This window comes from Trichechus manatus, unplaced genomic scaffold, assembly GCF_000243295.1.
Source record: "Trichechus manatus latirostris isolate Lorelei unplaced genomic scaffold, TriManLat1.0 scaffold00088, whole genome shotgun sequence".
NCBI classification, from domain to species: Eukaryota; Metazoa; Chordata; class Mammalia; order Sirenia; family Trichechidae; genus Trichechus; species Trichechus manatus.
The window spans coordinates 999,887-1,023,288 of NW_004444024.1; the positions used below are offsets into that span (position 1 = coordinate 999,887).

General features: G+C 48.1%; 4 protein-coding genes across 7 annotated transcripts in view; 2 read left to right on the forward strand and 2 right to left on the reverse strand.

Annotated features, from left to right (window-relative positions):
- Window positions 1–9,006, reverse strand: part of NUMA1 (nuclear mitotic apparatus protein 1) — an 86,778-nt gene extending 77,772 nt beyond the window's left edge. For all 3 annotated transcript variants that reach the window (XM_023736526.1, XM_023736520.1, XM_023736525.1), the window contains exon 1: window positions 7,097–9,006. In XM_023736526.1, the coding sequence (XP_023592294.1) occupies window positions 7,097–7,098 (2 nt within the window). In that variant the 5' untranslated portion in view covers window positions 7,099–9,006. The remainder of the gene's footprint in view (window positions 1–7,096) is intronic.
- LRRC51 (leucine rich repeat containing 51) lies at window positions 1,976–12,885 on the forward strand. Of its 2 annotated transcripts, none has more exons than XM_023736527.1 (4): window positions 1,976–5,222; window positions 10,532–10,737; window positions 11,617–11,765; window positions 12,581–12,885. In XM_023736527.1, the coding sequence occupies exons 1-4, from the start codon at window positions 5,141–5,143 to the stop codon at window positions 12,744–12,746; spliced, it is 603 nt and encodes a 200-aa protein (XP_023592295.1). In that variant the 5' UTR covers window positions 1,976–5,140; the 3' UTR covers window positions 12,747–12,885. The 2 variants fall into 2 exon arrangements, with proteins under 2 accessions (XP_023592295.1, XP_023592296.1); XM_023736528.1 differs by lacking the exon at window positions 12,581–12,885 and adding an exon at window positions 12,030–12,540.
- Window positions 12,886–13,002: 117 nt separating this feature from the next.
- On the reverse strand, window positions 13,003–18,798 carry LAMTOR1 (late endosomal/lysosomal adaptor, MAPK and MTOR activator 1). The gene is made up of 5 exons (XM_004381934.2): window positions 18,616–18,798; window positions 14,723–14,868; window positions 14,400–14,477; window positions 13,926–14,052; window positions 13,003–13,613 (listed from the first exon to the last, which is right to left on the reverse strand). The coding sequence occupies exons 1-5, from the start codon at window positions 18,655–18,657 to the stop codon at window positions 13,521–13,523; spliced, it is 486 nt and encodes a 161-aa protein (XP_004381991.1). The 5' UTR covers window positions 18,658–18,798; the 3' UTR covers window positions 13,003–13,520.
- On the forward strand, window positions 18,729–23,195 carry TOMT (transmembrane O-methyltransferase). The gene is made up of 5 exons (XM_012557168.2): window positions 18,729–18,752; window positions 20,420–20,470; window positions 20,796–21,069; window positions 22,136–22,332; window positions 22,802–23,195. The coding sequence occupies exons 1-5, from the start codon at window positions 18,729–18,731 to the stop codon at window positions 23,120–23,122; spliced, it is 867 nt and encodes a 288-aa protein (XP_012412622.1). The 3' UTR covers window positions 23,123–23,195.
- The last annotated feature ends 207 nt before the right edge of the window (window positions 23,196–23,402 follow it).

A 23,402-nucleotide genomic window follows, 5' to 3' on the forward strand; every position in this document is an offset into this window, starting at 1 on the left:
CATGGCAATAAGTATAGGGTGCTGTGGGAGCCCAGAAGAGATGTTCCACATCCAGATTTGGAGATAAGGGTAGGCTCCTCAGAAAAGGTGACACCTGAGCTGAGTCCTTAAGAATTATCAAGGCAAAGGAAGGAGGAAGAAACTGTATTCCAAGCAGAGGCCCAGACGCAGATTCATAAAACTTACTAAGAGTAGTTGCATTTGGCTGGACTGCAGAGAGGTGAGCAGGAGCCAGGTTGAATCTTGGGCCACCCTTTGGCACCTGGGATATATAACCTCCTCAAATACATTAGATTATGTGGCAAAGTTTTCGTGGCTTCTTTGATTTTCTACCTGTAGCCCATAAACAGAAATCCTCTCTAGACCAGGTTGTTTAATCTCCTGTGAGATCTCCTCAGGCTGTGGGTTATTCTTCAAAGTGTCCTGCACCATCATGTTGCTACTTGTCTAAGAGAGGGCAGGAATAGGCCATCAATAAATCAAATTCAGATTGTTTGTAATTTCTAAAAACTTGAGATTGGTTAAATAGTTAAATAAAATATGACACATACATACTATGGAATACTTTGCAGCTAAAAGGGTAAGAATGTATAAATAATATGAAGAGAAAAAAAAGGCTTGCAAAGAAATGAACAGTATATGTGTTTATGTAAAAATACTCATAATCTTCTTTATGTATGCATTCTAGGAGGTTATATTCTCAAACTGTTAATAGTGATTGTTGTTAGAGAGTAAATAGAGATCCAGACTTTCAGTTTCTACTTGATGTACTTCTCTGATGTTCACATTTATTCAGCTGTCATGTTTACCCTTAAAATAAAAAAAAAGATATTTCCAATTTGGAATATAAAATTCCAGTTCCAAAACAAGGCAGGTTTGGATAACCCTGTCATCCATCAAATCAGTCTGGACAGATGAGGATGGTGCTGGGATCTGACTAGCATCCTGGTCATGAGGCAGAATAGCATGTGGAAAGAACTGACTCCAAAAACACAGCCATGGGAATGAGCAAGGCAGCATCTAGACTTTGTCAGTTCTCCCTGAAGTTGGGCCCACTGTGTGTCATCTTGAAGACACCATTCATTTACTCCATTTTTTCCCATGTCCATCAAGCACTTATTGAATACCCATTCTTTTTCAGGGTCACTGCAGGGTAATTGTGGAAACAGAGAAAGAGGTCTGACTTTCTATCCTCATGTTTCCAATTCCTTGTTTTGGAATTGGAATTTTTCTTTTCCAAATTTGAAGTATCTTTAACTTTTTTTTTTTTAATTGTAAGGGTAAACATGACAGCTGAATAAAGGTGAACAAAGGTGAGGTCTCTATCCTCATGTTTATAGGGAGGGACTGGGAAGTAGGTTATAAAGAAATGAGTACAGAGACCATGGTCCCAGGGAACATCTAGCTTAATTGGCATAACATAGTCTGTAAAGAAAATGTTCTATATTCTACTTCGGTGAGTAGCGTCTGGGGTCTTAAAAGCTTGTGAGCGGCCATCTAAGACACTCCACTGGAGCAAGGGAGGATGAAGAGAACCAAAGATACAAGGGAAGGATTAGTCCAAAGGACTAATGGACCGTAACCACCACAGCCTTCACCAGACTGAGTCCAGCACAACTAGATGGTGCCCAGCTACCACCAACCGACTGCTCTGACAGGGATCACAATGGAGGGCCCCGGACAGAGCTGGAGAAAAAGATAGAACAAAATTCTAACTCACAAAAAGACTACACTTACTGGTCTGGCAGAGACTGGAGAAACCCCGAGAGTATGGCCCCCAAACATCCTTATAGCTCAGTAATGAAGTCACTCCTGAGGTTCACCCTTCAGCCAAAGATTAGACAGACCCCTAAAACAAAGGAGACTAATGGGCACACCAGCCCAGGGGCAAGGATGAGAAGGCCGGAGGGGACGGGAAAGCTGGTAGTAGGGAACCCAAGGTCAGGAAGGGGAGAGTGTTGACATGTTGTGGGGTTGGTAACCAGTGTCACAAAACAGTATGTGTATTGTTTAATGAAACACTAGTTTGTTCTGTAAACCTTCATCTAAAGTACAATTTAAAAAAATAAGTACAGAGAGTACAGCCGCTTCCACTTACTGAGCACTTGCTGTAGGACATACAGCAGCTGTCAAGGTAGGGTGTGTCTCCATTTTATAGATGAGGAAATGGGCTGTGATAAATTGTTTGAAGTCCAGTGGAGGTATGTATCAGTTAGCTATTGCTGTATAACAAACCATCCTAAAACATAGTGGCTTAAAACAATAAACAATTATTATTGCTTCCAAGTCTCGGAGTCAACATGGTGTTTCTTCTGGTCTTAGCTGGGCTTACTCATGTGTCTGCAGTCACCTGTAGGCTGTGTGACTCTCCTGATCTTTACTGGGGTAGGCTGGCTATTGGTTTGTCTAGGATGGCCTCAGCTGGGATCACTGGCTCTCTTGTACATGTCTCTCAATGCACATGTCTCTCATTTCCTTCCAGCAGGCCAGCCATGTTCTCATGGCACTGGCAAGGAGCAAGAGGGCAAGCCCCCTTTTTAATCTTCTGTTTGCTTCCTGTTTGCCAGCATCCCATTGGCCAAAGCAAGTCACATGGCTAGGCCTTGCATCAAAGTCGGATGGAACTACAAAGTTAGAGGGCAAGGTGCTGGATACAGCAAGAGACCATGGGTAGGGATCATGAATGTCATCAGTCTAACACAGGACACAATGATCATTTTTAACTGGAAAAGAAAGGCTTCACAGAAGAGGGTACACTATAGCTGAGTACTGAAACATGAGAGTATTCACTAAGCGGACAGCTGTTGTTTAGAACTGGACGCAGGCCGTTTTGCCACAATCAGTAGAAACCCAGCAGGTCTTTCTGTCCTTAGGACAGACAGGGTTTTATTATTTGTATCTTGGCTTCATTCCTTTTGGTCAAGCACAGGGCAGCAGGCATACAACAAATGTTTGTAGAATTGAATTGAATATCTTAGTGTGAATGAGGTGTGGACTGAAACAGCTGAACCTTGGAGCCAATTGTTAGAAAGAACAGCTTAGCATCAACTCTCCCAAAACAGAAATTCTTGTATTTGGCAGTTTCTCATTCACTCATCCCACAAACATTTTCTGAGTGCCTGTTGTAAGCCAGGTTCTGTGCTGAACAATCAAGAGGACACGACACACACCGACAGCCTGGGCTACTGTTTAAATGGACAAGACTAATAACACTTTCCAACTGGCAAATTTATCCAGCTACTTGGGGCTCCATTTTTAATGCTAACTAATCCAGAAAAATGTATCAGGAGCTGGTGCTACACAAAATCAGAAGTTCTTAGGAACTGCACTGACGTTCTCTGATGATCAAGGAAGCTAAGTGGTAAAAATCTACCCTCAGATACTTTAAGCTAAAATCCATGTCCAGTGGTACAGAATCTGGGGTCCTAATCCAGGATTTACCTAAGACCTAGGGCAGAAAGTTCTCAGGTAGAAAAGTATACAGTCCTGCTCAAAGGCATCAAGCCTCTTGCAGGTGTTGAAGTGGGATGGGCTTCTGTTTGGGTAAGAACAGAAGCCAGGGTCTTTTGTACAAAAGAATGTGTTTGTTGACTGCCTGTCAATTTGACATCTGAAGATTCAGGTCTCCCTAGTCCACAGCCCATGCCCACCAGGCCAGTCCAGCACTTTGCAGAGAATTCATCTGCGAAATGACTCAAACTGGCACTTCCCCAAAGCTCAGTTGAGACTGTTTTTTGAAAAGATGGCCATTTTCTATCCCTCTAAACTTGTTAAAACTCTATCCTTGCATAAGTTAAGTCACCAAAAATTGATGGAGTTAATTGTACTAATTAAGCTAAAACTGAATTACAAGTTACTAGATCCGTGGTTTTTAACAGAAATTCCATTTTAAGAACATTTGCTGATTTGTCTTTGCATACAGACTATCTGCTGCTTTGAATCAAATGATGAGAACAGCATATTCCAAGGTTTCTGTTTTTTTGCTTTGGCTGCCAGGAATTTCAAAGCTAAATATAGGCTGAGTTTCCTAAATTCCCTGGTATCTCTCTCTCCTCCTTTAATCTGGCTTCTAATCTTTTCCATTTTAAATTTTCTACATCCGCACTGTCCAGAACATGTGGCTATTGAGCATTTGACCTACAGCTAGTCCAAATTGAGATATGCTGTAAATAATAATTCTTAATATTGATTATGTTGAAGTGATATTTTGGGTTAAATAATATAGTAAAACTTTGTGTCACACACAAAACCCCTTAGTAAAGTTTGCTTTCAGCTCTCTTTTCCTCAGGTGAGTAGTGTTCTCCTGGCTCTTCCTAGTCTCCTGCCAGATCTGTTCTAGGCTTTACTTAAGCTAACACTGGAAAGCATCTGATGAGACAATTCACACCACATTGTAAATGACTGGTAACATTGTGTTCACCCCTCTTCTTAGGGGGTATTTCAACAGGGAACAATCCCTGAACCCGAAGGAATGAATCCCTAATGGTGGAATTTCAGGCCTCAGTGACAGGTGAGTGAGAGGTAGATTGGTTTTATGTGTTTATGTATGTTTGACTACGTTCAGGATGCGGCTGAAAGTAGGGTCTTTGGATGAAAGGTAATGAGGTAGACAGAGCTGGGTCAGACTGCAAAGGGCTGTCATCCAGTGTAGGCCCTTAGGGGTTTGTTAAGCAATAGAGAGCCCAACTGATGTCACCAGAGGTTAGGTAACAAGACAGTCTTCCTGGTAACTACAGTGAAGTAAAAGAAAGGGCCTCAGTGTAGGAATCAGACCATGTTTGCAGTCCACAACTGACTCACTGGCTTAACTTTGGGCAAGTTCCTTCACCCCTTGGGTTTCAGTTTCTTCATCTGGAAAATGGAAATAGGTGTTCTATCAAATGAGGTTTAAGAGATGTGATAGTGCTGTGGGAAACAGGCCATTCTCTACAAATGCAAGGAACCGGGATTAGTATCTTAAAATGGAAATGTAGTTGAGCAGGCCTGGAGTAGTGGAGATTAGAAAGCAGGGGCCAAGGGCTATGGGGAGGACTAAGGGAATTACGTCCCTTATACCTGGAACACCAGTCCTTCTTTATCTTTGCAGGCTACACTCGGACTCCCAGGGCCCATGCTTCCACATGACATGATGGCATGAGATATGAACAGACGGGACTATATGAAGACTTCAGTGCAGGAGCCTCCCCTTGACTACTCCTTCAAAAGCATCCACGTCATCCAAGGTCAGCCCACAGGGCACAGCACTTCACTTGCCACAGAAGCAGGCCTGGGGTGGTCCCTAGGGATAAACCAGTCTTCTATTTGAAAGTCCAAAGAGATTCTTCCCAAATACTTGCAGATTTTTTTTCTTAAATGTCTTTTTTTTAAGGGGGGGGGGGCAGTAAGGACGTAGGAATGCAAGGGTTTTAGCCTTTTTTAAAAAAATTTGAACTGAGCCAGGGGCCTCTCAGGGTAGTTGATGGATAATGTTCAAAAGAAGCCAGCCAGGCTGTAGCAAGAAAGTCAGGTGGAAGAAAATCAGGAAGGCAAGCTAATAGTTTTATTCTTCTGTTTCTACCTTGAGAGAGGAGGAAACGAGTGAATGGAAAATACCCGCTGCTGCAGAGACCCAGCCAGCAGGCAGAACCCTGTCTCCTCTGGGGACACACGAGCCTGTTCTGATCACTGGTTGTAAAACACAAGGAGTCTTATCATCAAACTGTTTCCAGTTTAAATATTTATTGACGAATTTCTTATATTCATTCCAACCATATGTAAATTTATTCCCTCATCACCCACACTTATTGCAGGTTCCAACACTACTCACACTCATTCCCATTTTACCCTTCAATAGCTTTGTAAATGGGCAGCTAGTATGCTTCAGGAGGAGTTACAGGGAGGCTCTCAGCAATATCATGCTCTCCAGAAGTCACCATTTCTTCCTAGGAAGTTCTGCTTTCCCTGGCTTATGTTATCTGATCTCTCATAAAAGCATCACTACCTCTGTCTTCACAGGAACACGTGCATCCACATATCCTAGGCCCGTTACCAGCTTTCGTCTTCTCTCACAGGCAATTTGTGGCCACCTTTAAGCTCAAGAAGCTAGCAAATAGTTACCCAGGAGGTACTAGCCTTCACTTAAGTTTAGGGCACTACTTGCGTTGGCATCTGCCACAATTGTAACTCATATTCTTTCATCAGTGCACACCTACCTGCTATGATCTTTATAATGCACAGCACTGTTTCTGATGTAGTCCATGTTTCATAAGGATTTTGGCTACAATAATAGCCATGTACAAGATAGCTGAGGGGACAGAGGAAGGGAAGAAAGTATAGCTTCTACCTACCCTGGGAATTCCCAGCTCTGAAAGGGGAGATGTAGCTCTGTCCTCTATGGAGTCCTCAGAATCAGGAGAGAGACAAGGTCCTAGTATACAGCACAAAACAATCTGTACAGATGCTCTGTCCTTCATTCACTAGTTGAGCACCTACTACTTAAAATGTATCACATATGTAATATGTATTACATCTGTAACAACATATGTATTAATAAGTAGTAGCTGGCTTAGTGGTTAAGAGCTACAGCTGCTAACCAGAAGATCAGCAGTTCGAATCCACCAGCCACTCCTTGGAAACCCTATGGGGCAGTTCTACTCCGTCCTATAGAGTCGCTATGAGTTGGAATCAACTCGACAGCAACAGGGTTGGTTTTTTGGTTTAGCTACACACTAATATGTGTGTGTGTGTGTGTGTGTGTGCACGCGCGTGCGCGTGTGTGTATGCAGCTTGCTGAATGAATGAATATGAATCAACAAACTCAGACAAGCCTGTTGGGTACAAAGGGTGATGGGAGAGGTGCATCCAGGCCCCAAAAGGCTAGAGTGCCCTCAAGTTCCCCCAGAGCTTCTGGAGCACTTATTTCAAGCTGAGGTTAGAAGACAGGAAATTTGGGAGTATCTGGCACACCCTTAACTATTTGCTCAATTAATAGATAGATTATAGAATCTGAAATGGCAGTGACTTCAGACAGCATCTAATCCACACTACCCCCAACCCACAGTCCTCCAACTTCTGTTCACAAATGTATAGTGTTAAGGGAGTTCCCCACCATACTCACATACCAACCCCATTATTGGGGTTAGGGGTAATCCAAGGAAGTTCTTCAAATCAAACTGACTCCTGCCCTCTGGAGACATATGAAACAAGTTGCATGGCAGCCCTTCAAAGATACCAAGACAGGATCGCTTTTTCCCCACGTCTTCCTGGGGCTGAATGCCCTCCAGTTCTTGAAGCTTTGATACTCATGGTCCAGTTTCCAGACTTATCAGTGCCCTTGGCTTACTCTAGATCCTCAAGTATTGCAGTGCCTGCTGGAGTCTGAGGGGAGTAGTTAGGGGCAGATTAATCAGTAAGCAAGGCACACAAGGACTTGTGTTTCCTTCCTAATCTCTAGTGCACAATTTCACCTGATGTGGTGAAACCGAGGTGAAATTGCGCACTACAAATTATTAAGCAAACCTCTGTGTACCCTGTTTATTGGGTAATCCGTCTCTGGGAGCAGTAACCTGTAGCAACCTGGACACCTCACCCCACCCCTGATAACAGCAGCTCCAGGAAGCCTCAAGTTTTAGGCATCTCCATCCCACCAGTGGCACCCCCTGAGCATTGGTAGCATTCTCCAAGCTACTGCCTCATCAGACTGGTTGCTTGTCCATATGTGGGCTTATTCTGACCTTAACTTTTATTCATTAGTCATTTCATTTTGGGGTTCTCGTAAGGTGTGGGGGATAGCAAGCAGGATTAGGAATTTATTCGTGAACTGGGGTACTCTGCTCCAGAGGAGACAAATAACCCTCTTCTGCCACCTTCCCTGGAAACCCTGGTGGCTTAATAGTTAAGTCTGGCTACTAACCAAAAGGTCAGCAGTTCAAATCCACCAGGCGCTCTTGGGAAACTCTATGTAACAGTTCTAGCCTGTCCTATAGAGTTGCTATGGGTTGGAATCAACTTAAAGGTAATGCGTTTGGTTTGGTTTTGGTGCCACCTCTCCCAACCCAGGCCCCAACTGTGGTCTGTTCACTCCAGGTCTGAGGCAGAGAGCCCTCTGGTGGATGCTACCTGACCTGCAGTTGAAGAGAGGACGTTCATGTTGGATTGGGGGGGTGGAAGGAAGACAAGTGTGCCTAGTGAGAGCTGGGGGGAGGGTAAAGACAGGCTGGCCAGGTTTAGCAACTACCAAGTACTTCCTTCCCCAGAAACAGTTTAGGCTAGAAATCAACAGCTTAGAAGCAGTGGGAAAAAGTCACTTCAGGCAGAAGATGGCTGTTTCTAACTGCCACTGACAAGAGTTTGGGCAAGGTCCATCCTCTCTTGACCTTATTTGTTTTTAAAAAAAAAAACAAAAAACAAAAAAAAAATGGAGAGGTTGTCCATAAAGATGGGTTCTAACATTCACCCTCCAACCACTTCCTTATTCCCTCTCCTCAGTCAAACTTTTTGTGGGTGTTTATGCTACTTGCTATTTCCTTACTTTTCATCACTGTCGAACTCCCTTAAATCTGGCTTTTACCCCCATGCCTTGGCCATTCCATTGAAACAGCCCTCACCAAAATCACCAGGGACTTCTTAGCTACCAAAATAATTGTCTTTATCTTTCTGAAACTTACTCTTCCTATAAACTATCAACTTCCTGAACATCTTTGAAACTGTACTCTCTTGGCCCTATCCCTCCCTCACTATTCTTTAACTTCTTTCATGGACTTTTCCTCCTTGACCCTCCTCTCTCCCCCTGGGGAATCCCATCTACTCCCCTAACCCTGACTTTTGTACACCCTCTATGCTAATGATTCTCAAATAGTCTTCTGAGCTTCAGACCTACATATCCAGCTACCTACTTGGCTTCTCCATCTGGATGTACTACCAAAACTAAACCAAACCTCTTGCCATTGAGTGGATTCTGACTCATAGTGACCCTACAGGACAGAGCAGAACTGCCCCATAGGGTTTCCAAGGCTGTAATCTTTACAGAAGCAGACTGCCACATCTTTCTCCTGTGGAGTAGCTGGTGGGCTTGAACCGCAAACCTTTTGGTTAGCAGCTGAGCACTTTAACCATTGCACCACCAGAGCTCCTTGGATGTACTATCAAAAAAAATGCCAAAACCACTGCCTTCGAGTAGATTCCCACTTACAGCGACCCTATAGGACAGAGTAGAACTGCCCCATAAGTTTCCAAGGCTATAAATCTTTACAGGAGCAGACTGCCATATCTTTCTCCCGTGAAGTGGCTAGTAGGTTCCAACTGCCAACCTTTCCGTTAGCAGCCAAACACTTTAACCACAGCACGCCTCAAACACCCAAGGCCAAGACTGAACCTTGGCCAACCCTTCCCAACCCTGTTCCTCCTTTTATAACTCATCAGTTAATGCCCAGTCACCCAAACCAGAAACCTGGCACCACCCTTGAATACTTCTCTACCCTTAAGTCCAGTCAACCATCAAGTCATGCTGATTTTATCTCCTAAATAGTTCTTCATCCCTATACCCGTATTGTTTCAGGTCTCTCTCACCTTTCTTGGATGCCTGAAATAGCCAAATTGGTCTTCCAAACTTATCCTCTCTAAAATCCGTATTTCACAGTAAAGCTTCAAAGTGATCTTTCTGAAATGAAAAATCTTAATCATCTCATTTGCTTTAAACCCTCTGGCTTCCAATCACCTACAGGATAAAATCCAAGATCCTAGCGTGGCATTCAAGGCCTTCATGACTGGGCTTCTTTTCCCTCCTTGATTGCCTTGTGCAGCATGCACACACACACACTGTGATGTTTCACACTACTATGCCTTTGCTCATGTTCTCACCCTAATCCTCTGAGATCCCTGGGAAACTTTCCTGAGCTCCTAGACCAGGCTAGAAGCCCCTCTTCTGTGCTTCCATGACTGTTATAAAGCACTTATCACACTATTTTGCCAGCTTCTTCCATCTTGCCCACGTGAGCTTCTCTAGGGCAGAAACTCATACAGAACCTGGCACAAATGGTCTCATTTTGTTCACCAAGTGTATCCAGTATCTGGCACATAGTAGGTGCTCAACACTAATGGAAGAGAAGAGAGACATCAGAGTGTTTTCAATGGAAATGAATTTTATAGGCTCTACCAGTGGATAACTGGATTCTGTGCTATTATCTCGGTTAAGCCCAACAACTCTAGTTCTTAGTTTCCTCAGCTATAAAACGGGAATGGCTGTGTTCTCCACACCAACATGGGGTGGTATGCAAAGGCCCCAATCAGAGAGTAGACATGAGATGACCTGGAAAGCCAGGAGTTTGGGTGAAATCTTTGAGTACTTAATCCAAGCTTACTCTGCTGGGCCCTGGGAAACCGAGTTCTTAGCTAACAGCAGATAGGGTCACACTAAGCTCCAGTACAAGGCTACCGCCCTGTGAGCCCCTCTAGCTACAGCTTGGGCTATTAATCCTCCCAGCTCTGCCCCTTCCCACCCCTCAAAGCCAAGAAAGCAAAGATGATATACCTCAGCCTTACTTTATTCCCACAGACCTGGTAAGTGAGGAGCCAAGGACAGGGCTCCGACCACTGAGGCACTCTAAGTCGGGGAAGTCATTGACTCAGTCGCTGTGGCTGAACAACAATGTCCTCAATGAGCTGAGAGACTTCAGCCAGGTGGTCTCACAGCTGCTGGAGCACCCAGAGAACCTGGCCTGGATTGACCTGTCCTTCAATGACCTGACTTCCATTGACCCTGTGAGTTCTCAGCCCATTAAGTCCAGTCATGGTGGCCTGACCTCACCTTGTTCAGCCCCCAGCTTCTCCACTTCCTATGTTATCAAGGAAATAGCAAGGCATCATGATACCATGCAAAGCCCATTGATGTGGGGTCAGACAGATGTAAGTACAAATCCTGGGTCTACCTCTTATGGGGTGTGTGACTTTGGGTAAGTTACTTAGCCTCCCAAAACTTTACAGTATACCACCTTCATAAAGGTTTTGAGAATTAAATGAAAAGTATAAAAACTTCAACTGACCCACAAGAGGCTGAAATAAAATGGTAGCTCTCATTGCTAATCACCCACTGTGTCTTATGCCAAATTCTGCTGTGGAAGAGGCAGGTGGTAAATGTGCAGTACGTTTTATGAACTCAGACTCAAGTTTTAGGAAATAAACAAAAGCGGCTCCCTGGTAAGGTTGAAAGGAGCTGGATCATGACTTGGGAATCATTCCCGATTTAGTTGATCTCAGTTGAAAGCTTCTCCTACGTGCCTAGCATGATACTCTGTGTTCCTACCCCGTTGTGGCAGTATCTTAACTCATAAAAGCTGGAAAGGTCCTCAGTGAAGAGGCCAAGAGGCAACTGAAGCCCACGGAGAGGCAGGGACTGGCCCAGTCACCTCCCAAGTCTGTGCCAAGCCCATATCTCCTGCCTCTCAAATCACAGCCTTGTTTCAGTGTAATGTCCCTGTACCCCTTAGGTACAGGAACGAAGGAAAGGAAATCAAAGTAGGTTAAGACTCATCCAATATGGCTACGGGGCTTCACTGCCAAACGCTTCCTTCTCTGGCCACAGGATAGTCCTGAGCTTTGATCCAGGGCCCTTTCCACCCTAGCTTTTTGGTTCCCCAACAGGTCCTGACAACTTTCTTCAACCTGAGTGTCCTCTATCTCCATGGCAACAGCATCCAACGCCTTGGAGAGGTAGATAAACTGGCTGTCCTACCTCGGCTCCGAAGCCTGACACTCCACGGGAATCCCATGGAGGAAGAGAAGGGATATAGGTACGTGCCCTTCTCCTGGAGCTGGGATCCCTGAGGAAAAGGGGAGGGAAGACAAGAAATTCAAGACCATTCTGCCACCCTGGGACCAGGGAAGGGAGTAGCAGACCTTTAAGCATTTCTTGCTGTCAACTATAAGCCCGGTCTCCCCCAAACTACACTCAAACCCATCCACTGCTTGCAGTCAGGAGAAATAGCAGCAACTGGTAAGAGGGGGAAGGGAGTTCTGGTAGGGGGGCTGGCCCCCAGCCCAAGTCTTTCCCACAGGCAATATGTGCTGTGCACCCTTCCCCGTATCACCACATTCGACTTCAGTGGGGTGACCAAAGCAGACCGCACCACCGCTGAAGTCTGGAAACACATGAACATCAAGCCCAAGAAGGTCCGGATCAAGCAGAATGTACTTTGAGTTCCCAGGACCCTAGCAGTCCTAAAGGCCTGAAGATGGTCAGCTTGGTCTGATAATAAATGATTTGAGCTGTTCAGCAGATTCGAAGTTACTCGTATCTTGTAGAGATGCCCTCCTACTAAAGCAACTTCCAGAAGCTCTGATCTTACTTCACTGAAACAGAGAGGCAGACCTGGGTTTGTTGCATGGCCTTGGAAAAGTTAGTTAGTCTCTCTGGATCTCTTTTTACTCTTCAGCTCAGATATGCTGGGGTTAGAGCTAATCAGTATTTCCAAACTCTTCACAAAGTAGAAAGGTTCTGCAGAAATGCCTGAGGCCTCTGTGATGGCAGGCCAAGAAGACGGACTGTGATCTCTAAATCCTCCTCAATCAGATCAAAGTAGGTCTAATGTTGTATTTTATATTTTAGGATTCTGCTTAAGACTCCATATGATAAGAAGATTCTTCGGCTTAAAACATGTTTGCTGACTCCAGCTCAGGTGCTCCCAAGTCAACTGGTCTGGCCCCCATGCCTGCTCACTGCTCCCCAGCTGTTAGGAATTCCACTGAGCCTGAGGCAGGGCCCCCAACAGTGACAGCTTCCCCAGACTCAAGTCTGTCCAGCTTTGACACAGTCCCCATCACTGGAGAAAGGACAAGCATAATCTTTTTATTGCCTAAATTGAGGTTAGCCCAGGCCAAGTGTCACCTGGGAACACTGAGCCCTTATCTCCTGGATTCATCCTTAATGGCCCTAGAGGATGCTCCCCCCTCCCCCGCTTCAGAGGCTGGAGTAGCCAGAATTAAGTAGTAGGGTGATGGGCAGGACAGAGGGGCTGGAACCAGCACACAGATGAATACACTTCCTTTATCGAGGGTGACAAACCAAAACAGAAAGACCAAACATGTAAAAACCCAGGATGCTGGAAATACAAACTCAATTCGTTCAAATTTAAGCTTGTCCAGACCCTGGTCACAAACCTTGTGAGGTGCATATGGGCACCAAGGCAGGAAGAGAGGGACAGGAGTGACTCTGAGGCCCAGAGAAGGGGTGGGAAGGGGCCCCCAAAGCCCCCTGGTGGTCACCCCCACAGTGGTACCTCTACCTTCCCAGGCTCCATCCTTTCGGCCCCCACCCCACCCCTGGCCAGGGCTTCAAAGGCCAATTTCAAACAGTTCTACCCTCCCTTGCTCCATCCTCACTTGTTCAGGCCGCTAGCCTCACTCTTCTCCTCCATTCTTCTCCATGATTAGTAGCAGGTTAGAGTACTGTATGCGCCGCAGTGAGGCTGGGGGCCAGGGGAGGTGGGGTGGAGACAAGGTGAAGAGAGAAGAAAAAGAGCTGTCCAAGGACCCCTCTCTTCATGGGTTCATGGGATCCCAAACTGTACAACCAGCTCCTCTTTTGCATCCACACGGATCTGAGAAAGTGCACTGTAGGCATAAGCAGCTATCCTGGAGACCTGAGACAGACAGACAGGGCCGGGGAAGGGATGAACAGAGAGACAGATAAGAGGGAGATCAGGAGCAAAAGAGAAAGGAAGGGATGGGAAAAACAGACAGGAAAAGAACAAAGGAGAGAAAAAGAATAAAGGTGTGTGTCGGGGACAGGAACAGGGGAATATGAAAAGAGAGTGAGTTGGGAGTGAGGAGGGGCCAACAATGTACCCGGCCCCCTAACCCCACATCCCTATCTCCTTCGAGGAAGGGAGGGTGAACCCTTCTGCCATACCCAGGCTGAGGGAGTGGAGGGGCTGGGATTAGGGGTGGCTCACCTGCTGCAGATCGGAGAAGGGGACGGGCTCGCTGGCCAGCACTTGGTGGGGCTGGCTGGTGAGAGATGGCAGTGGTGGCAGCTTCTTCCAATGGGTCAGGCTGCTGCTGAGCACAGCCAAGCGGGTGCTGACCGAGATGGAGGGATGGGGTGGGCAGAAGTCAAATCAGTCTGTCCGGCCTAGGCCAGCCTCATTCCCCCCAGGCCAGAGAAGCAGGGTGACGAGGAGCCTCAGCCCATCACAAATTCACTGAACCCCCAACCCCCCCTCCCTGGGCTTCAGTGCCCTCAAGGGTACGACAGGGCAAACAAAGCTGACATGAACATCTACTGAGGCACCCAAGTGATTTGTGGTCAGTCTCCTGGACTGCACTCAAATGAGCATGGACTGGGTCCAGGCGCCAAAGCAGGATCAGGGGTGGGGGAGGGAAGGAGCCCTAGTAGCCTGAGGGACCCAAGTTGGCCAAGTGCTCACCTGTACTGCCTTGCCCGGTCCATGTACTCATGCTGTTCCATGCCCTGGGAGTCCGCAGCAGACACATCAATGATGTTGCTTTGTGGGAAGGAGACAGAACATGACAGGTGCTCCCAAGAGGGACAAACAGGATTCACTGCCAGCCAACTCCAGGGCTGTCTGACACCAATGTCCCTGCCTGTGCGCTAAAGCAGGGCTAGGCCCAGATGCACCGCTCCCCACTGACCTTGTCCCAGCTCCCATGTCCTGGGCCTGGCTCCCTCATTCCCAGCCTTGACTCTGGATGGAGGAGCTCTGCCCAGGCTTGGTCCTGTGAGGCTCACCTGGCTGTCTTGGCAAGGATGGAGGAGAGCAGGGCCTGCTCATCCGTGCGTGCAGAAGGCAGGCTGTGGTAGTTGGGCTCAGCTCCATTGAGCGCTTTGGTTGGGGGGCTGCTAGGGTCCAGCAGCAGCTTCCGCTCCTCTCGGTCCTAGGAAAGGGCATAAGGAAGAAGTCAGCCCCAGGACCCCTCAGTCCAACCTGTGTTTCCTGAGGCTCCTCTCTCAGTCCAGCTCCGATCTTTAGGCACCAATGATATTTTTATTAGGAAAATCCAAAATGCTCAACTTTATGGAATGTCAGATAAGACTCAGTTTCTGCCTGCCCTTGAAAACTCAACTAACTGGTGCTCTAGGATGAACTAAAGTAGAACCAAGAGGTCCTAGAGAGCCTGAAAGGATGGACAGAGGGGTTTGGCCTGGATGAAATGGCACAAGAGCCACCGACAGTTGTGAACAAAGCAGGATTCAGCAGCAGCGATGGAGCTCAGAAAACAGTCCAGCACCCAGTGGAGAGACGATATTGAAGACTCGGACAGAGAAGGTGGGAAATACCAAGATGACAGTGGGTCTATAGGGGAGACTGATCAAATCAGAAGCCCAAGGATGGCTCTCCTGATCCCCTAGGGCCCAGACCTCCCAGGAAGGCTGTCTGCGCCCAGGATGGTGAGGCCAGACAAGGCCCCAGGCCCTGGGGCAAGGCAAGCTCAACCTCTCAAATGCCTTTTCTCAAATGATCTCAGGACAGGAACCCGGGCCCCAGCGCCGAGTCACATGATCCAAGTGCACTCCTTTCTTGAGGGCAAGTCCCTTCTACTCTCAGGTATTCACCCTCCTCTTCTCTGACTGACTCCCAGAACCAAACTCTGTGCCTAGTATATCCTGACCTGAGCTGAGCAGTAGAGCAGTTCCCTCCCTTGCCAAGCCACCACCTCTGTTAATCTGGCCTGAGAGGCCTCCTTAATTTTCAGCACCCCTGTTACTGCTAGCCCACTCTGATAATCATAACCCTTGGACCTGAGCTAGGACCAAACCAAGTCATCCCAGTCTGGTATATTTCTACGTGTATTTTCCTTGTCCCGTTTCAGTCCCTTGTTCTAACCACTGCAATCTTCCTAGATACGACCCTGCCTTTAGCCATGAACTGCAAATCCCTGCAGGCTTTGTGTCAGCTATAAATTGGATAAGCAGGTCTGCTGGTTATCTATCTAAGTCATAAACAGTAAAGATCCCCAAGACAAAGCCAAGGATGGGAGGCGAGATCCATGCTTGCTAATGCTGACTCACTTGACCCTCAGTGCCAGACCACTGGAGTCCTCACTGCTCCATCCTAAGCCTATCTCAGTTCCCACCACAGACTTCCTGCTGCAGGCTCCCAGCCTAAATGCCCACAACTCTCTACTGAGGGCTACTTCCTCCTGCCCTGCCTGCCCCATGTCCTCAGGCAGTTTGATCCAGTTCCCAACAACACAAGACTGAAGCTGTGGGCTTCCTCTTCACCTCCAAACTCCCAAACATCCTCCCTCCTCCCAAGTACAGACGCTCAGAATTAAAGGGCTAGAAAAACAAAATGCTTGCCAAAGATTAAACTATCTCAAAGGAAAGCTGGCTCCTACTAAGACGTGAGTTTACTTCCTATGTGTCTGTCCTTCCTCCAACCCCCCTCAGACAAGTCTTCTTGCAGGACAGGATAGTTCCCCCCTATTAGGAGATCTCCAAGAACAAGACTGTTTTCCTGAGACCAAGACTCCCAGAAGAGGCCCTGCTACCCCCATCAGAGTGAACAAATAACATCACTCCATCCCCAAAGACAACTGGAACATGGAGGAAGCAAAGAACGTCATGGCTTATTCCTAAGTCCATGGAACCCAGGAGTCAGGGATTTACTCTCTACGCTAGCATAGACACACATGTGGTCTGCCCATGACTGGCCACCTGGTCTGTGGGCATGGCTAGAAAAGACACTTTGGCCCAACGGATAAAGCACGTAGCTTGGCATCACACAACACCTTGGTTATGCCACTTCTCAGCTTTGTAAACTTGGCTGAATCACTTAGCTTCTCTGAACCTTCTCCTCAGTGTAAAAAGAGAGAAGCTAGAATCAAATAGGATAACTATAGCAGCCCTCTGAAAACTATAATGTGTTGTACATTTCTTATTATTATAATAAAGAGACAGAAACAAGAGCGGGACAGAGACTTGCCCAAGAGCTGAAAAGACGGGCTTTTGGGCCAGAACCCCCACGCCCATGACAACAGAATAATGAATGGTTTTGACCTGTAGACCAGGTAGATAGGCCTTTGCCACATGGAGCCTCAAATCACCCAGCACTAATCAAGTGCCTTCTCTGGGGGTTAGAAACACAAGCGAGAGCCCATCAAGGGGAAGGTGGAGATTCAGGACAACAGCAAGCCTGGATTTCCCTTTCTTCTAAAAGTTGATATCCTGTTTCTCATAAGGTGTTAACTCTACTTGACCCATTCCTTGCAAGAGTTCACATTTTGCTTTAAGAAATAATGTTCCACTAGGCCACAGCTCTTCCAGTAGGCATGGATAATGTCTCCTCCTCTAACAGGCTGTGCTGAAGAGAAAGTTAGTGAGCATGATGCATACCTAACATAACACTGCCATCGAGTCAATTCTAACTCCTAGCGCCCCTATAGATCAAAGCAGAACTGCCTCATAGGATTTCCATGGAGTGGCTGATAGATTCAAACTGCCGACCTTCTGGTTACCAGCCGTAGCTCTTAACCACTGCACCACCAGGGTATGTGTTCAGTGGGTGTTTGGTGAATTAATGAAGACCAGGAGCCGCCCATGCCTCCCACACAAATGACACTTTCCTGAGCTTAATCACCTATCCAAAGAACAAGTTCACGTGAATCTTTTGAGGAAAGACTGACTTTCCCGATACTACTGACATAATCTATTTCTGTGTCCCTCACAAAACTGAGCCACTTGATAAAACCTTTCTGTTACCTCTTGTGCCCAGTATGTGTTAAACTGCAGAACCCAGGCTTAGAGGATTCTACTGGCCAGCAGCTTGAGACGTCATCCTTGGAAAGGTCTCTCTCCCTTCTCAAAGGTGGTCAGGCCAAGCAGGGCAAGGATTTAATGAGAGAACTGAGAACTCACTAAAGTGAAGATAATTTAAAACTGTACATGTCTCCCAGCCTAATCCTTTCTCCCAGAGTATCAGTCAAATCCACACCTAAATTCTCAGGATAGGCACCTCTCTAGCTAGAGGAACCCTCAGGCCTCACTCACTCAGGGACTGCAATGAGGCAGACCAAACTCAGTACCAAATGAGTTCCCACCCCTGCCTTGAGTCAACCCGATTTGTTGCTTCCCAAACAATTACCCACACATCCGGATGTCCTCTGTCTCTACCTAGTAAATCCTTCATTGGCCAGCTCAAATGCCACCCCCTTTCAGAGGCCTTCTCTGACCCCAAGGCCAGTCGTGACCTTCCTTCTCCGTACCCACGGACTGAGAGGATACACAAAATCCTGATTCATCTCGGAACGGGCTAACTCAGAGCCTCGGCTTACCTACCTCTACGATGGATTCAAAATGCTCGCTAATACAAGCACAGAGAAGGCTGGGAGTAAAGAAAGTGTGAAGGGAGGGGGAGATGGAGGGAGGGGAGCGAGAGCAACAGGGGGGCTGCCTGCACATCCCAAAGCAGGGACTGTGTAGAGAGATCTGGGCCTTTAACAGGGGTCAAGAGCCCGGCCCAGCGTCCCTTCACTAATCTGTCCCCTTCGGGCCTCCGTAGTCAGTAATCCCTGCAGCCCCACTCATCATATTCGGCAGGGTTGCTATTTTTTTTTTTTTTTTTGGCCCCAAGCCCTAGGGTCTCAGCCCTCATTCCCAAGCCCCGCCCGCCGCGGCCGCACCTGGTCCGAGTCCTCGTTCTCGCTGCTGTAGCAGCACCCCATGGCTGGGGTCGAGCCGGGCGCTCAAGGGGCGCCAAGGAGGGACGGCGAACGTCAGGCGCCTTTCCGGTCACATGACCCGTGGCTGCATCCCGCAGGCAAGCACCCAACTCCGCGTTGACTCCTCAGTCTTTTGGTCTCCGTCTCCGCCTCCGCCTACGCCAAGTTCCGCAGCCCCGCTTCCGGTCCCGCCTCCCAACGCGTGATCATCACCAACCAATGGAAAGGCGCGCCCTGCGTGACTAGAACCGAGACATGTGATGCGAGGAAAGGGGGGACGGGTCACATGACTTAACCTTCTTCTCGGTCGCAAATAGGCACTCCGGGCCAAAAGAGGTTCCCGTGCGACTCGTATTAATTGATCGTGTGAGGCCACCTTTCTGGACCAGAGAACGAGCTCTTATACCAAATACGGCGCTGATATGCTCTTCTAAATGCTGTGCGAGGGGCGAGCGCAGTCTGGGTGCACACACACAGGCCCCTGATGAACGGCGCCGAGTTGAGGGGCACATAAGCGGGTACGACGCCCAGCGGAGTTTCCAACCTGACCTGGGAATCTGAGACATAACTGGAAGAAGCGACCTTTTACCTTCCCCAGACAAAACGAAGTGAAGATCAATCCTGGTAGAGGAGATGGAGGCTTCCTCACTGATCCTGCCCTCAGGCGGTTCTCTTCAGCTCAGTCCTTTTACAGGAGCCCATAGTGTCTAACACAAAACTGACCATCAATGCTCTTTTCTTACAGCCCTCTCATGGCTTCCCTTGAGTCCTGAACACGAGGTCCAAGTCGCATTATACACCTGCCTCCCACTCCAGAGATGGGGGTGAGGGTAGGGCGTCTCTCACCAGCCATAGAGAAATACTTAAAACAGTTTCCAGATTGACCTCCTGGACTATGCACATGCGCCCTGGCACGCTGTCGCCCCACCAGGCCTATTTTCTGGCTTCAAGAGTCAGTACACACATGATATCGTCCTGATTGCCTTTTCTGACACCATTCTCTGGGCACCTCCAGCTTCTTGTGCTTTAACACTGAATCTCTATTCAGTGTTAAATCATTCATTTATTGAATCAACAAATACTTTCTACTATCAAGTGCCAGGCATTATTCTATCTGGATATGCAGCATTAACAAAACAGCCAAAAATCCCCATACTCATGGAGCATCCAATCTAGTGATCACACTATTATCTGTTTCTGGGTCAGTCTCTTTCACCAAACTGGTAGCTCCTGGAGGACGGGGCAGAAGCTAACTCCTCTGTGACCCATGCCCTGGCACTTGTTTAAAGAAAACTTGAAATTTGAATTGAGTAAATTAGTTTTCCCATCACCTTGGCTTACACTATCCCCCATGTCCTGAACCAAGGGGTTGGAAGAGAGGTCACCAGACCCCGCAGCTCTTAAAAAAAAAAAAAAAAAAAAAAAAACTCCTACCCGTTGTGGTCGAGTTGATTCCAACTCATAGCGACCCTACAGGACGTAGAAGAACTGCTCCATAGGGTTTCCAAGGAGCTGGTGGATTCGAACAGCAGCCAAGCTCTTAACCACTGCACCACCAGGGCTCCCCGTAGCTCTTATTACCCCTCAGATCAAGACCCTCCAGTTTTGTAAGTTCTTTAAGGGGTCCTGAAGGGTAGGAGGCAGCTCCAGCCTGTCACTGCAGCTAGTAACTTGAACTACAGGTCTCAGGTGACAGCAGCAGCCTCAGCATCAATAATTGAGAGCAGGTCCAGCCTCTTGTCTCATGGTTCTTCCCCATTCCAAGGACTCCCCCTCCTGTCCTCTGCTCTTTACCAAGCAGAAGCCTCCAGCCCAGGTAAGCAGGGCCCTTGAGTATGGGTTCCCAAACACACCATCTCAAGCTCACCACCACTCACCTATTCACACCCTTTCATACACTCTCTTTCATTCTTAGTCTCCATCACCATCAGGGTCCTTGCACCCATCCCTCATAAGGGGACGCTGAAGAGGAGGGCTGACTGGGGGAAAGGTGTGTGGTATGTGTATGTATGTGTATGTATGTGTACATGTTTGTGCAGGAAATCTTGAGAGAACAGGGAAAGGGGAATGCAGGGGAGAATAATTGCACAAATGACAGGCAAATGGTGGGTGTGGGTTTCCCTCCCTCCATTCCACCCCAGGGCCCAGGTGGGGACATGTCCCCTGCCATCGTGTTGGCCTTCCTGCCACTGGTGGTGACATTGTTAGTGCGGTACCGGCACCACTTCTGGCTGCTGGTGCGCACAGTCTTGCTGAGAAGCCTTCGAGACTGCCTGTCAGGGCTACGGATCGAGGAGCGGGCCTTCAGCTATGTGCTCACCCATGCCCTGCCTGGGGACCCTGGTCACATCATCACCACCCTGGACCACTGGAGCAGCCACTGTGAATACCTAGGCCACATGGGGCCTGTCAAAGGTTAGTGTTCCCTAGCCTTCTGCTCCACGAAGCTTCCCCAAGATGGTGAAAGAAAGAAGGTCTAGGATCTGCCTCTGCCTTATGTGTGAATTGGGCAGGTTCTTTTTACTCTCTGGGTCTCTTTTTTCTCATCATTCATTCATCCTGCCACCTCTTTTGTACTAGGTATGTGCTAGGTGCTGGGGGAGAAGCAGGTAGAAGCCAAAGGGATGAATAAGCCACAGAATGCTGGCCTCAAAGACAGACAGAATACAGGGGAATAACCATCACACCATCTATCCCATAGCTTTGTAATGACCTATGTCTCAGTCTTTCTCCCCCACCACCTCAAGGTGGCTGTCTGCCTGGATTAATATGAGTCCCAGCTCCCAGCACAAGTGCTTTAAGAGTCCTATTTAAGAAATTTTTCTAACTCCAAGATCAGAAAGATATTCGATGAACAATACAAGGGAGAATGAAACTAGAAGTTATAGGAAAGGTCTCTCAAGAGGCTGGAAGATGGAGTGGTTGTTTTTGCCTGGGCCCTCCTAGAGGAAGCAGCATTTGAATTGAGTCTGGAAGGAGTCTTTTGAGTTGGCCAGGCAGAAAGGGATGCGGGTAGGGAAGAGCAAAGCTACCCACATATACAAATGTGGTATGAAGGATTAAGCAAGCATAGTTGATTCTGGACATAGTTGTTTAGGATGGCTGAGGTAGAGGCTACAGGCGGGAATAGTCAAGACCTGAGGCTGGAAAGATAGGATAGGATCAGGTCTTAGGAGGCCCTGAATGCCACGCTGAGGATCTCAAGTTCAATTCCAAAGGCCTTGAGAATCATGGAAGCTAGAATGCGATATGGTAAGATTTGTTAGAAGGATTCCTAGTGGCTGGTGTGAAGACAAGACTGGAAGAGGCAAGCTTGGAGAGAGCAGGGGGGGCATGGGGCAGCTGGAGCTGTGGCCCAGGAGAAAGGTGACACCCCAGTTGGTTGGTGACTGCAGTGAGGCAGGTGGGCATTTGAGATCCCTTTCTGTCATGGGTCTGGCAAACACATGGTACTTCTGCAACAGCTTTCTCTCCCCTACAGGCCAGGTCCTGACGCGGCTGGTGGAAGAGAAGGCCCCTGTCTGTGTGCTGGAGCTGGGCACCTACTGCGGATACTCCACGTTACTTATTGCCCGTGCCCTACCTGCTGGTGGCCGCCTTCTCACTGTGGAGCGAGACCCACGCACAGCATTAGTGGCTGAAAAACTCATCCGCCTGGCTGGCTTCGATGAGAGCACGGTCAGCCCCCACCTCCCCAACCTTACTCTCTTCTCTGCCACCCCAAGCCTTGCCCTGGCCAGGCCTCCCCTATGCGGGGATCCCACCTAGGGAGGAGGAAGCAGCTGTATTTGGGGGCTCTGATCCTGGACTATGGATGAGCTCATGTCTTCTTGTCTCAAGTCACTTGCATTTGTTTTCTGCTGGGTGACAGAGAAGCAGTTAAGAGGATGGTTTCTGCAATCGGCAAACCTGGGTCCAAATCTTAGTTCTGCCTTGTTAGCTGTGTGGCTGAGGGCAAAGCATTTATCCTGTGAATCTCAGCTTCTTCACAGCAGAATGGGAATCACAATGCTGGCCCTGACTTTTGGGTCATGAGACCAGAGGAGATGTGAGAACACTCTAGTGTGAAGTAAGCCAGATCTTAGTGGGGTATGGGGTAGGGGAGCAGTCCCTCCTGCCTCACCTTCAACTCTCCCCACCCCCACAGGTGGAGCTTATTGTGGGTAGCTCAGAGGAGGTGATCCCATGCCTGCGAACCCAGCATGGCCTGAGCAGAGCAGAACTGGTGCTCCTGGCGCACCGGCCCCGGTATTACCTGCGGGACCTGCAGCTCCTGGAGGCCCATGCCCTGCTGCCAGCTGGTGCTACTGTGTTGGCTGACCATGTGCTCTTCCCTGGTGCACCCCGCTTCCTACAGTATGCCAAGAGCTGTGGCCACTACCGTTGCCGCCTCCATCACACTAGCCTTCCAGACTTCCCTGCCATCAAGGATGGCATAGCCCAGCTCACCTACGCTGGACCTGGCTGAGGTCCAGGCCCAGGGTTACTTACTGCTGTCCCCCCACCCCTGCCCAACCAAGACTTTAGAACATCCCCTCCCCTCCCTGTTTGTGGCCTGACACATGCTGAGCTTAGGGCCTCAGGCCCCAAGTTCTGTCAGGCTGCTTGGTCCCACTGGTCCCCTTTCTTCCAGAGACAGCCGTGACCTGAGAAGCAAGAGGCCTGAGCTCCCAAACCCAGCTATGTCACCAATTTACTGGTGACTCTAGAAGAGCCCCTGCCTGCCTCTGAGATTTAATCCTCTCTCC

Bases quoted from the DNA above. Each gene is read 5' to 3' on its own strand.
- LRRC51 (XM_023736527.1), top strand. From the start codon at position 5,141: ATGAACAGACGGGACTATATGAAGACTTCAGTGCAGGAGCCTCCCCTT. The intron at 5,223-10,531 runs GTCAGCCCACAG...TTATTCCCACAG, and splicing joins AAGCATCCACGTCATCCAAG to ACCTGGTAAGTGAGGAGCCA. The intron at 11,766-12,580 runs GTACGTGCCCTT...TTTATATTTTAG, and splicing joins GAGGAAGAGAAGGGATATAG to GATTCTGCTTAAGACTCCAT.
- LAMTOR1 (XM_004381934.2), bottom strand. From the start codon at position 18,657: ATGGGGTGCTGCTACAGCAGCGAGAACGAGGACTCGGACCAG. The intron at 14,869-18,615 runs GTGCGGCCGCGG...GCCCTTTCCTAG, and splicing joins AGAACGAGGACTCGGACCAG to GACCGAGAGGAGCGGAAGCT. The intron at 14,053-14,399 runs GTGAGCACTTGG...CATCTCGGTCAG, and splicing joins GACCGGGCAAGGCAGTACAG to CACCCGCTTGGCTGTGCTCA.
- TOMT (XM_012557168.2), top strand. From the start codon at position 18,729: ATGACCCGTGGCTGCATCCCGCAG. The intron at 18,753-20,419 runs GCAAGCACCCAA...CCCCATTCCAAG, and splicing joins CCCGTGGCTGCATCCCGCAG to GACTCCCCCTCCTGTCCTCT. The intron at 20,471-20,795 runs GTAAGCAGGGCC...ATTCCACCCCAG, and splicing joins AGCAGAAGCCTCCAGCCCAG to GGCCCAGGTGGGGACATGTC.